This window comes from Bacillus rossius (genome assembly GCF_032445375.1).
Source record: "Bacillus rossius redtenbacheri isolate Brsri chromosome 4 unlocalized genomic scaffold, Brsri_v3 Brsri_v3_scf4_2, whole genome shotgun sequence".
NCBI classification, from domain to species: Eukaryota; Metazoa; Arthropoda; class Insecta; order Phasmatodea; family Bacillidae; genus Bacillus; species Bacillus rossius.
The window spans coordinates 19,865,903-19,879,437 of record NW_026962011.1 but is presented as its reverse complement, the minus strand read 5'-3'; the positions used below and the strand labels follow the sequence as shown (position 1 = coordinate 19,879,437).

Sequence of the window (13,535 nt, the reverse complement as noted above, 5' to 3'; positions counted from 1 at the left end):
TCTTGCCTTAGGTATCATTTATATCGACTACGAAAGTAATTTTTTAAAAAATTAATCAGCGTTATATAATTTATTCGATGTTCCACGTTAAAGTCTGATGAAAAGCAACGCTTGTGAATTTCCATGACATCAAAATTTATGAATGTTAACATATAGAAATTACATTGCTTAATAAATACGTATTAGTTTATATTTTTACCACATCATTATGTTCCCGGGACGAAATGAGTGTCCATTGTGCGGTAAATTGATGTAAGTACGGTATCCTACACAGTCTAGTGTCCAAAAATAATATATTTTGGACATGAAATCTCTCGATTCTTGTAGATTATGCGCCGTACAGAAATAATTATGGAAAACTCATAAAGTCTTACTTTTAGAGTAGTACAGAGTTTAAAAAATATATTTAAAGTCATGTTTTTTTTTTGTTTGGACAGTGCTGCTGTCAATCATGGGGTGGGTGTCTGTTCTTAATTTGGACTATCTCTCTCTATCTCTCTCTCTATGTGTGAAGTTAGATAAAAACAAGCCGTAGCTGCATAAAGAATGATAAAAATGAGAATGAGGAACAGACGCGATACGACGTGACATTTTGTCTATTAGTAGTTGACTTGCACGTATTGACATACAAGCAATGCGCACAGGATCAGACACGGCACGACGCCACTGAACTGTCGCGACCAGACACGAGGCAACGAGATCTAATGACCGCTACAACTTCTTCGCGAGCGGACTGTCTGATGGCTGCAGTGTTCTGCGCATGCGCAAGGATAAAACATTTTTTGTAAACAAATGCATGATGTGGCAGTGTGATTTTTTTTATCTGATTAGTTAAATACTGTTTTTCATCGTTACTTTATTTGGAGAAAATACTCACTTGTAAAGTATATTAATTTATATTTTTTTTCCATAATGGAGCTGGAATCAGATCGATTAGAATTTTTAGTACAAGAAAGATATATTATACAATCCATCTTTGAAAGAGTATCACGACGGCAATTTTATTTCAAGAATACGAGAAGAAATAACGTACGGAAACACGTCACTCGCGAGAATACGTCGTTACGGATGTCGCGTCGCATCTTATCTGCTGCTGGTGTGCGCACGGTCTTAGCCAGCGCTTTCTCATCCGTCAGTAGTGACGTCGACGACTTGCTGCTCCGCTGTGTCTTCGACGGAGCGAATATAACGGTGCGAGGCGCGGGATTCGTCGACAGGTCCGCAGCGCCGGGTTGTTTCTGTCCGAAACCTTTGAATATATATATACTGTATAGAAGTCGCGAGTGGATAGGATTTACTCTACGTTTTTCAGAAGCTTATGATGAGCAGCTTGGGAACTTCACCGCTGCAGTGCGCTGCCGTAACGCCCTGTATCGTCTTAGTTGTTATTTACACGTTAGAGCGCAGCGCTGTCGCCCGCTGTCATTCCCCGCTCCCCTCATCCATCATTCACTGCACTCAACGTCGTTCAACGGGAGGGGGAAGGGGTGTTTGAAGAGTTCGACACTTGTCCGCTAGGGACCACCACAAGTCGATGCCCTAGAGATGGTGGCGATTGCGGCGGTGAATTAACCAACTACCTCAAAACCGTATTAGAAATTTTAACCTGGGCTGGCGACTTCTATACAGTATATATATTCAAAGCCGAAACTTGCCCCTGGTTCTTCCCCGGCGTCGAGGGAGGCCCCTCCCCCTCTCAGCGTAGGGAGGAGGATGGCGGGATGAACCAGCCCTGGTGGTGCCCTACCTGCCTGGCGGCGCTCCAGCGCGTATAACGTAGCGACGTCGCGCCGAGGCTTGTCGCCCCCCTGTCCCTGCCAGCCACTCGGCCGACTGTCTCGCCAGCCAATTCCCGATGTCGTGTGCGGCCTGATCCGTTCACACAGGTCCAACACGGTTTCTCGGGCATACGCCATTGCAGTTTGTTTGTTTTTTGCACTGTTCGTCATGGAAAAAAATTCATAAATGTGAAAATTGAAAACAAAAAAAAACACAGAAAACAAGCCTAAATCAGCTGATTTCAAACAGTTGAACCCAACGATAAACATAAACATATATTACGGAATACACAATGACGACATCACAAGACAAACAAATTCAAACTTAAATATCAGACAGAATTCCGTGGAAGAAATTTAGTCATGAGAAAATGATAACAGTGCAGACGAAAAACATAGTGGGATAACGATGACGAGACAGTTTCAAACTATAACAGAAATGCGGACTGACAACAAAACCTGGATAAAGCAGCGTACATACGAACACAACGATGGAGATAAACAGGATAAACAGATATTCTTTTTTTTCGGAATTCTTGTGCTGACTGACATTTAATTTTGAATGTGTTTGTCTGTACTATAGTCATTGTGTTGTCCATTATACCCGTTTAGGTTCATCGTTCCTGAATCCACTGTAAACACAAACCAGGATGGCCGGTTTTGGGATTTTAACCCACAACCTCCAGAGTGCTATTTATCTGTCCTTGCACTGCACTACCTTGTACGATCGTCGATATGTAGCAATATTTTTTAGGGGGAAAATTTAATTAAAATATTTTTTGGACCTACTCCACGGCTAGTCTGCACTGCATGACTTAGAGAAAACTGGAAGAACGGACAAAGACATATGAATAAACAAACACAATGAAAACAAGACAAATTCAGCCCATTTCAAATGTTAAATTTCATCAGTGACTGACACGGGAAATGTTTTAAGGCTTCTGAAAATTTACCAAAAAAAAGTATAGCCTTGACGATGCACATATGGCTTTAAAAATTAAAGTATACTGTAATTTTGGGAACTTTCACTTAACAGAACATTAATTTATACATGTTTAGTGTCAGTATAAACTCCAAAAAGTATAAATCACCACTTTATAACTAAAGGGGACCGTTTGTGAAGGGCGTATGTGTGGTACTAAGGTGAGATAAATGCGACGCTCGCTGGTGTTTATAGCTCGGTATCTCCTTTAAGCTCAAACTCTGAACTGGTGCACAGACTTCTCGTTCTGCATAGGACAACTATGATATTTGAGTGGTAACCATTACATAAGACGGTGGAGAAATGAATATTAAGTTGTAATGAAAGACGTTTGGATGTTTTAAAAAAATCTTTACAGGCCGTTTTATGTCTAAAATTATTTTGAAAACAACAAACGTCTTAGCCCTTATCACAAGCCTAAAAATACAGTTTGGAAACCTAAAAACGTAAACAGAACTACACAATCGTCCTTAGAGCATTCTTAAATGCTTTTCGTGAACGGAATTCCATCGGATATCTTGCAGTTTTCAAATTGCATGATTTCTTTTGAAGCTCTGCACTCAGTAGGTATGTGTGCCCAGGTGGCAGACCCCTTAAACAAAAGCGAAAATAAAGCCAATATGCTATATTAGTTCGATTGAATTACGTGATAAGAGGTATGTAAAATGTTATTGGAATTATATGTCGCAGATAAGATTTTAAGCGTAAATGTGTATTTTATACGAAGTAATGTCATTAAGGATTACGTGAATTATTTAAATCGCGAAAGTAGCTGGTGCAAGGATAAAGAGCATAAATATTGTCTAATAAAGTATTAATAAATAAAAGAAACGAGATTTCTTGAGAAAAAAATATTATGTTTAGAGAAAAAAAGAAACGCTTATACTTAGTCTAAATGAAACTAGATTTTATGTTTTATAAAGTTCCACATGTGTATAAATTGTAAGTTTAAAAATCTTATGTTAGTAGATTTTTAATTCGTAATTCACCCAGATATTTTTTTTTCTTTTCAGATTATCAATATGAAAGCTTCTGTATTTATCACCGCACTCATGTCGGCAGTTTGTATTCCTGAGACACACTGTGCCAGAATTCTTGGGATTTTCCAATTAAATTCGAAGAGTCACTTCATAGTAGCTGAAGCTCTGATGAAAGGTTTGGCTGCCAGAGGACATCAAGTAGTGGTCATGAGTCACTTTCCGCAGAAGAATCCCGTTCCGAACTACACGGACATAGACGTGTCCGGATCAGCCTACACAGTGCAGAACAACGTCACTATTGAAACTGCCCTTCGGTGGAACACCATTCACATATTAGACATGATTTGGGAAGACACGTTGACTATGTGCCGCGAGACCATGAAACATCCCAAAGCACAGGCGCTTTTGAAATCCGAGGAGAGCTTCGACCTCGTCGTGACTGAGATATGCGGCAGCGAGTGCACCATTGGGTTCGCGCACAGATTCAAGGCGCCGTTAGTGCACCTCGTCACGAGTGTGGCCTTCCCCTGGACTCACGCGCGGATAGGCAACCCGGACCACCCGGCCTATGTCCCTAGTTACTTCCTGCCCTACACCAGCAGGATGAACTTCTGGCAGAGACTCACCAACACCGTGTACAACGTGCTCATAAAAGCAGGGAATGACTTTTACGGCAACAGACCGACGTCTGCTGTGATGCGTGAGTTCTTTGGTGAGGATGTTCCTAGCGTGGAAGAGCTGGCCAGCAACGCCAGCCTGGTGTTGGTGAACAGCCACTTCTCCGTCACTGGGCCGAGACCTGCTGTGCCGGCGTTCGTTGAAGTGGGAGGAATACAAATACAAGAGCCCAAGAAACTGCCTCAGGTAATTTTATCTTTTTATAGATTTATAACCTTTCAGAATGTTAATAAGTTGTTTTGAACATTCTTTGTTCTTAGGTCGACGCATCGTTTATGTCTTCCTAACTGTTCGGCTTTCTCAGTTGCAGTATTTCCTGGGGAAAATTGAACATTTTCAGTACGTTATATTTTTTAGAGTTATTGTAGTTTATTGTTGCTGTGATGGCTAACGTATTACGTTAATTTGTGAAGAGAAGCGTGTTCGATTGATATCATTGGCATGACTCTAATTATTTAGTATTATTTCTATAAACAAGTGGTTGCGGGGCTAATATATATAATCTTTGAAGTCATGCCTTTGCAACATAAAACTTAGGTATTAATTTTTATGGTTTTAAACTCGTTTCATTATTTTAATAACACATCTGATCTGTATATATCTGTGGGCCGATTTACAAAGATGACTAGTCTCGATATTTACAATTATAAAAATTAGGCTTTTCTAATTAAAAGTTTTAATAACAGGCGTTTCACATATATTTTCTAAAGTTGTCACTAACAAGTAAATGCCAGTTGTGTGTGAGAAGAATAGTTGTTTACGTTTGTAACTTACAATACTATGCAACATAGGTAAAATAATCTAATTAATCATCAAGAGAAGTATTTCTAATTTGCATCAAAAATATTTTAAAGAATATAGTTTTCATCCCTATTTTACTTATTTCAACTTATTAGAAAAGTACTAGACCACACCGTCTATTTAGGATGATTATCAGCGAACTTGTAAATGTAATTTGCCTAATGTATGAGCTGGGTTACCTTACTCAGGCTTTTTGACAGTTCTTTAATCATATTAAATTTAATAATTTATGAATCAATTTTAAGTTATGTGATCCCTGGCCAGGTATCGTTGTTTGAGATGGTTGTCTAGAGCTTCGTTGAAGATATTTCTTTTTTCATGATTTTATTTTATTTTAAAATGAACATAGGCGTACAGTTAACACGGGTATCCTGAGTGACGACAGTGATTGTTATTGTTGCAAGGATCTTGAGAAGTTCTTGGACGAGTCTGAACACGGGGTCGTGTACTTCAACATGGGCACCTTGGTGAGAGTGCAGTCGCTTCCCCCGGAGAAGCTGGGCGCTCTGCTCGAGGCATTCGCGGCGCTGCCGGAGAGAGTGCTGATGAAGTTCACAGGCGAGCACTTGCCCGGCAAGCCAGCGAACCTCCTGACCAGCAAGTGGGTTCCGCAGATAGACGTGTTGAGTGAGTAGCATTTCATACACCATGAACATCTATTTATACAGTGTTATCTACACGTTGAAACTCCACATCTTAGCACTACAATCTTCTTAGAGCGTTTTATAGCCTCTTAATACATATACAAAAACTGTTAATAATTTTTTTGAAATTTAATAACAATATGTTGATGCATTTATATTTTCAATTGCGTAACAAAACTCTTTTAAATGTATTTATGTAAAACTCCTTGGTTCATTTCAGACATTACTTAATTACAGTGTAAACCCTTAACAAGCGGATGGGGTCCAAATACGATATCGTGTAAATTATCTTAAGTTAGACTACTGAACTTGTGACTGCTAGTGACGTTATTTTATAGTTACTATGCCTCACTAGTGTGTAACATAAAATATACTGGAAATGTTATAAGTATAATATCCAATGATAAATAATGGGTTTCAAAAATTATCAGGAATATCTTGTGTGAGATTATTGTGATGTGTTCGTAGGATGATCGGGGTAAATTGTCTATTTGAATTAATTTGTACGGTTACTAATTGAAGATTTAATAATAAGTACGTTATTATAGTAACGTTCAAAAAACTTTTGAATTTCGTAATGCTTTGCATCTAAAAACAGACTCAGTGTTCAACAATGGAATTAGGGATTACAATTTTAGTTCAAATGTCGAAGCACATGACAATTTGTTTTAATTTTTGATGCTATAACTTCATCATTTCCCCTCTACAAATGCACTCACGCAGTTCATACCAATTATCTTTAAATTCAATACTCTTACTAACCATTACAGTAATATGAACAATTTCAAGAAATCTAATCTGATTGATTTTTCCTTGTCACTCTGATAATCTTTTGTCAAAAGCGTTTTTGTATTCACGTCCCGGTTAGTACAATTTTCCCGATTATATCTTAAACATTTTATAGTACTATGACTTCAATGAAATTGATATGAGGTTTTAATTTTTTCATCTGTTTTATATATAACTGATATACATATTTAGTTTTTATTTTAGACAAAAATTCGTGCTGTTACAATTTCCATGTCAAGAATGTAATGAACGGATAGTAAGAGTGCCAAAATAAGTTTCCTTAAGTAACAAATATTGATGGCTTAACTCATAAAGTTTATAATAAGTTTTTATATTTTTCCAGGTCATCCGAAGACCAAACTATTCATCAGCCATGGAGGTCTGGGAGGAACTCAGGAGACTGTATACGCTGGCGTTCCTGTAGTTGGCATTCCCCTCTTCGCAGATCAAGAAGGCAACATCAACCACCTACTTGAATTGGGAATGGCTACAAAGTTAAACTATGAAGATATTACAAAGGAAAGCCTCGTAAATGCTATTCGACGAGTAATTGATAACAGCAGGTAATAAGAATGTCATCTTAGAAAATAATATTTATAAGACTAGGTTCTGCTTAAGAAAATTGAGTGGAACATAGTGCGTACTCAAATGAAAAATGTTTGAAAGCAAACAGCTACCACCTTCCTTTCCCCAAAAATTAAATTCTGTGGACACTCAAAAGTGTAGTGGACATATTCAAATTAACTTTCAGATCATATAGGAAAACTGACGTCAGTACTCCTAAGTTGGAAATGGCGAACCAAAGCTGAATAACCCAGCCGTGAAAACCCCAGGATGTGCTACAGATCCAAAATCGTGCCGTTATATGGATTCAATGTACACAAACATGAGTATCAAGAACTAATCAGAAAATGTATCATCATCAACAACAACATAATTACCCTATTAATCATCATAATTTTAATGATCACTATCCTCATAATCATAATATCAGAGTCAATATTATCATCGTAGTCATCATCATCTTGAAATAAATAAGCAATATCAACATATATCAATATCTAGCCGGAATAGCTTACATATTGTCAAAGAAGGTAAAGCGAGTTTTGTGGATAATTACCGAGGGTAAAAAATCTTGTTTCTCTAACACAATCACAAACTGCAAAATAGCACATGCTCTTAAAAGCATAAAACAGGTACAAATGAGATGTATTAAACATGTAGTTAAATATATCATGAATAGAATATCAAAATATTTACTATTAACCTTTATGTCTTATATGTTTAGATGTATGATTATCTCACGGCATTTTGTGCGAGTAAGTTCGTGAATATGGCACGGAAATGTGGGACAAACTGTGCTGCGTCGCAGCAGAGGTAACATAAAACTCAATATGATGTCTTACGCACATGTAGCAGCGTATATGGTCACTTTGGTAAATATTAGGGTTCGCACCGAACGTATTGGTGTGTCAAAAAAACAATTTATGATAGTCAAACTACCCTAGAATATATCTGACAAACAAAAATTCTCATAGCAAAAATTAATCTCAAGTTTTAAATGACTTATAAATAACTGGCTTTTCAATGATTGTAACACATAATTTCTTAATTGTTTTCCAAAAGGTCTTGGTAACATGGTGGTAAGGTGTGCGCATCGTTAACATGTTTTCCGTGCTTAAAGTCTTGTTATGACTATTCAAGTTTACAATAAGTATTGCAGGATAGTTTCACTACCATTAGGTTTAATTTGAAACAACAATAATTGTAGCTATAGCACTTTCTGCAAGCATGCGCATTAGAATTACAATCTGTCAGATTTACTTGGTGTAATGCGCGCTTATTTCATTACATTATTTCTGGTACATACTATATTTAACCTTAAAAACTCCTAAAGAAGTATAACCTCAAAAATATATTACCATCTTAATAAACATAATTATATTTATGTTTTTAAAATGAAAAAAATTATAATCTATTTCCCTAAATTAAATATTTTTTACACGCTTTATATTAGCTTTACCTGTTTGTTTGTTTGTTTGTGTGTTTGTATGTTTGTAACCGAATCCTTTGGGTGCGATTTTGACCCACTTCAAAAGGCCAGATTTCATTCAAACTTTGTAGATTTATCGAGGACCGATGACAATACACTAATTTGATAAGATTTTTCCATTATTCAATTTGCAAAATAAGATTTTTGTCAGTTTATATAATTTCACAATATTTAGTAGGCTTTGATTATATCGCGCCAAAGACAAACTGAAAGAAAAGAGTTCGCACATTGTAAAGAAAACCATTTCGCTCATGTGCGAACTCTTTTCTTTCAGTTTGTCTTTGGCGCGATATAAACAAAGCCTACTAAATATTGTGATTTTTAATTAAATGAAAAGTTAGAGTGGGTTATGATTATTGTGAACAATATACTTTCTTGAAGATAATATTATCTATATTTGTAAAAATATGAAGAAAAAAACCTGAAATAAGGGCTTTAAATGTTGTTTCTTTCGTTAAATATATAAACCTATTACGTCTTTGTTTCATTTTACCAATTAACCAAGAGTGAAACATTAATATAAAACATCATTTTCTGCAAATATTCCACGAAACATGGAAAAATTGAGGTTTGATTTTGCTGTGAAACCAACAGCAGATGGGAAATCAAACACCATATGCATAACCTCAATAGCTACACCTGATGGGCAGATTTTTGAAATTCCACTCGAACACCAACCTGAAAATCTACACCAAGCAGTTACAAATACTCCAAACTATGCCAAGGTTAGTAAATCATTAAATAAAAAACATTAAATACGGAAAATATGGATAAGTTTGACAGATGATATATCAAAAACATATTTTGATAGAGAGCAAAACTTACAGTTTAAGGATTTTCACCTGGAAGAAATTGAGGAAATAATTTTTAAAATAAGCTTAAAACAATAATGAATGAAAAATACTAGTATTATTGTGAAAAAAGCGTGGGGCGCTTTGTTCCATATTTATCGTACATCGAGCGCCCGATGGTAGAGCAACCAACATGTTATCGGATGGCTCTGGCTTCGAATCCCAGTCCATGCTATCCGAATTTTTCTCACATATTCTATACATTCTCATTGAGAAGTTCCTTTTCTCATCCTTTCTCAATCCTTATCCTTCCCAAAATTCCTGTTACGTAAAAGTGGAATGCTTCACGTAATAATAATCCGTAACTCCCATCCTTTCCTGCTTCACAGCATTAATTTCGTACAGTATGTAAGACTAGTCGATATCACTTGTTCGTCAATAACCTTATACCATTAAGTCTCACTTAAAATCTTTGAATGGCTTCTAAAATCGAGATTTGACTATCAATACAGCTGAACACATTAATAATTTGGAAAATAATTACAGTTACTTATAATTATCAGAGAATTAATGGTAGATTAGAACAAATAACAGTTTAAATTTTTTTTAAAAAATACGCTTTTATAAATAAACCAAACTAAAAAGTAAAAAATAAATAATAGTTTAAAAAACTAAAAAACACGCTTTTATAGAAAATTCAACTAAAAAAATAGATAGTAAATTTTAATAAATTTGAGTTAAAAATAATTTTAAAAAAAATGTATTTTATTTAAAAAAAAAGCGTGGGGTGCATTTTAAGATACTATCGAAATTATAATCATTCTACTCATATCTGTCAATAAAATAATTATAACTATTGACACCATGCACCCACGCTTTTTTTAAATAAAATAATTTTTTTATTTTACACTATTTTTAATTCAATTTTGTTAAATTTTATTTTCTATTTTTTAGTTGGATTTTCTTTAAAAGCTTGTTTTTTAGTTTTTTTGAAATATTATTTATTTTATATTTATTACGCTGGTAATTGTTTTAAGTATTAGTTCTATAAGTTAAATGAGGGGTCTGTGTATAGTATTATAGGTTAATTAGCAACATGAGAACACATGAATATGCTCATTACTGAGGTTAAATGTTTACACAATACTGGCGAGTACTGAAAGACTAGCTCACATTTTAATTTATTTTTGTCCGTAAATTACCTACTACGTGGTGGCTACTAAAAGATAATTAGCAACTGAGTTTAATATAAGAGTTAAAGAAGCAGAGTGTTGAGTATGGTTGTCCTTGTCGCAGCTACTCGGAGAGCGCGAGGAGAGCATCGGCGGTGTTCCGGGACCGGCCCATGTCGGCGCTGGACACGGCCGTGTACTGGGTGGAGTACGTGGCGAGGCACCGAGGCGCGCCCCACATCAGGTCTGCCGCCGCCGACATGCCGCTCCACCAGTACCTGCTGCTCGACGTGGCAGCGGTCCTGCTGATGGTCACCTGCGCCGCCTTCTGCGCCCTCAACACCCTGCTCAGGAAACTAGTCTCTGTCTGCTCCGCGACAACCACCCGCAAGCACAAGCGCCAGTAAACCATCACCTCCTGTTGCACGCCTGATGAGACCGTGGCGAAGACACTCGCTTCCATCTGGCCCACGGCAACCACCCGCAAACACAAGCGCCAGTGAACCAGTACCTCCAGCTGCACGCCTGATGAGACCGTGGTGAAGACACTCCCATCTGGTCCCACGGCAACCACCCGCAAACACAAGTGCCAGTGAACCTGTACCTCCTGTTGCATGCCTGATGAGACCGTGGTGAAGACACTCGCTTCCATCTGGCCCACGGCAACCACCCGCAAACACAAGCGCCAGTGAACCAGTACCTGCTGCTGCACGCCTGATGAGACCGTGGCGAAGACACTCACTTCCATCTGACCCACGGCAACCACCCGCATACACAAGCGCCAGTGAACCAGTACCTCCTGCTGCACGCCTGATGAGACTGTGGCGAAGACACTCACTTTCCATCTGGCCCACGGCACCCACCCGCAAGCACAAGCGCCAGTGAACAAGTACCTCCTGCTGCACGCCTGATGAGACCGTGGTAAAGACACTCACTTCCATCTGGCCCACGGCAACCACCCGCAAACACAAGCGCCAGTGAACAAGTACCTCCTGCTGCACGCCTGATGAGACCGTGGTAAAGACACTCACTTCCATCTGGCCCACGGTAACTACCCGCAAACACAAGCGCCAGTGAACCAGTACCTCCTGCTGCACGCCTGATGAGACCGTGGCGAAGACACTCACTTTCCATCTGGCCCACGGCACCCACCCGCAAGCACAAGCGCCAGTGAACCAGTACCTCCTGCTGCACGCCTGATGAGACCGTGGTGAAGACACTCACTTCCATCTGGCCCACGGCAACCACCCGCAAACACAAGCGCCAGTGAACCAGTACCTCCTGCTGCACGCCTGATGAGACCGTGGTGAAGACACTCACTTCCATCTGGCCCACGGCAACCACCCGCATACACAAGCGCCAGTGAACCAGTACCTCCTGCTGCACGCCTGATGAGACTGTGGCGAAGACACTCACTTTCCATCTGGCCCACGGCACCCACCCGCAAGCACAAGCGCCAGTGAACAAGTACCTCCTGCTGCACGCCTGATGAGACCGTGGTAAAGACACTCACTTCCATCTGGCCCACGGCAACTACCCGCAAACACAAGCGCCAGTGAACCAGTACCTCCTGCTGCACGCCTGATGAGACCGTGGCGAAGACACTCACTTTCCATCTGGCCCACGGCACCCACCCGCAAGCACAAGCGCCAGTGAACCAGTACCTCCTGCTGCACGCCTGATGAGACCGTGGTGAAGACACTCACTTCCATCTGGCCCACGGCAACCACCCGCAAGCACAAGCGCCAGTGAACCAGTACCTCCTGCTGCACGCCTGATGAGACCGTGGTGAAGACACTCGCTTCCATCTGGCCTACGGCAACCACCCGCAAACACAAGCACCAGTGAACCTATACCTCGTGCTGCACGTGGTCGTAGTTCTCCTGCTGGTTTGTGATCCTGGTACTGCCTGATGAGACCGTGGTGTACACAAGCACTTCTATCTTGTCAAGGCATCTACCCGCAAACACAAGCACCAGTCTGTAAAATTGTTTTCCAATTTTCTCGCGGAAACACGCCACCATCATGAGAAATCTAATGCTGTACACTGTGCCATGTATTAGGGATTTAGGCACGTTTTATTTAAAATTTTGTAATCTTAAATATTTTTGGAAATATATATTTTTTTCTGTTCTTATTTTCTTTACGGCCAGACCCTCAGCCTCTGTTCTCAGAGGCGAGCTGATTTTCTTTCCAAGCCTAATGCTAGCTTAGCATTCTGGCTAATATTTCTCCCGCCTTCAGGCACGTCGGGGGCCGGTATCTTTATTTATACTGATGATATCCCTCTCTGAAGGGACTTCGGTGCTCGCCTCCTGACTGACTGGTACCGTTTGTAACTGCGATCTTCGGCGAATCATCAACATCGCATCGTATATTATGTAGTCTTCTCAGACTAGAGGGATGAAGTCCCTATATAAAATTAAGAGTAACCAGTCAGTAGTTTAGTTAAAAGTAGAGAAACTTAGTATTTTTATATATTTTTTTTAATTAATCATGATGACTTCCGTGTCTACCGCGCATCGTGGTTCGGATTTTCGGAGACGAGACGGCCTCTCCTGAGCGCCAGGACCAACACCCTGTTTTGGTAAGTCTTGACGTCATCCCCCCCTTTAATTTCCTTTTATTGGCCTTTTGCGCTATTTAAGTATACTGTCTGGAAACAGGTCTGATTCTTTGGAATTTGGACTTCTGTCGGACAGTTAAAGCAGTTCTAGAAGAGGAAATTTATATAATGTTTTGCAAGGACTATATGTACAACCTGTAAAGTTAGCGATGTTAATTTCATTTTTTTCTTTAAATATTGTTATTATTGTTAAACATTCAGGGCCGGCCCTATCGTAAATAAAGTTAAAGGATATAATATA

The 13,535-nt window shown here is 39.1% G+C and overlaps 1 protein-coding gene across 2 annotated transcripts in view; it reads left to right on the top strand.

The window, feature by feature from the left end:
• Positions 1 to 12,801, top strand: part of LOC134541933 (UDP-glucosyltransferase 2-like) — a 31,657-nt gene extending 18,856 nt beyond the window's left edge. For both annotated transcript variants that reach the window (XM_063385684.1, XM_063385685.1), the window contains 4 exons: positions 3,774 to 4,604; positions 5,624 to 5,846; positions 6,996 to 7,215; positions 10,793 to 12,801. In XM_063385684.1, coding sequence (XP_063241754.1) covers positions 3,783 to 4,604; positions 5,624 to 5,846; positions 6,996 to 7,215; positions 10,793 to 11,075 — 1,548 coding nt within the window. In that variant the 5' untranslated portion in view covers positions 3,774 to 3,782 and the 3' untranslated portion in view covers positions 11,076 to 12,801. The remainder of the gene's footprint in view (positions 1 to 3,773; positions 4,605 to 5,623; positions 5,847 to 6,995; positions 7,216 to 10,792) is intronic.
• The last annotated feature ends 734 nt before the right edge of the window (positions 12,802 to 13,535 follow it).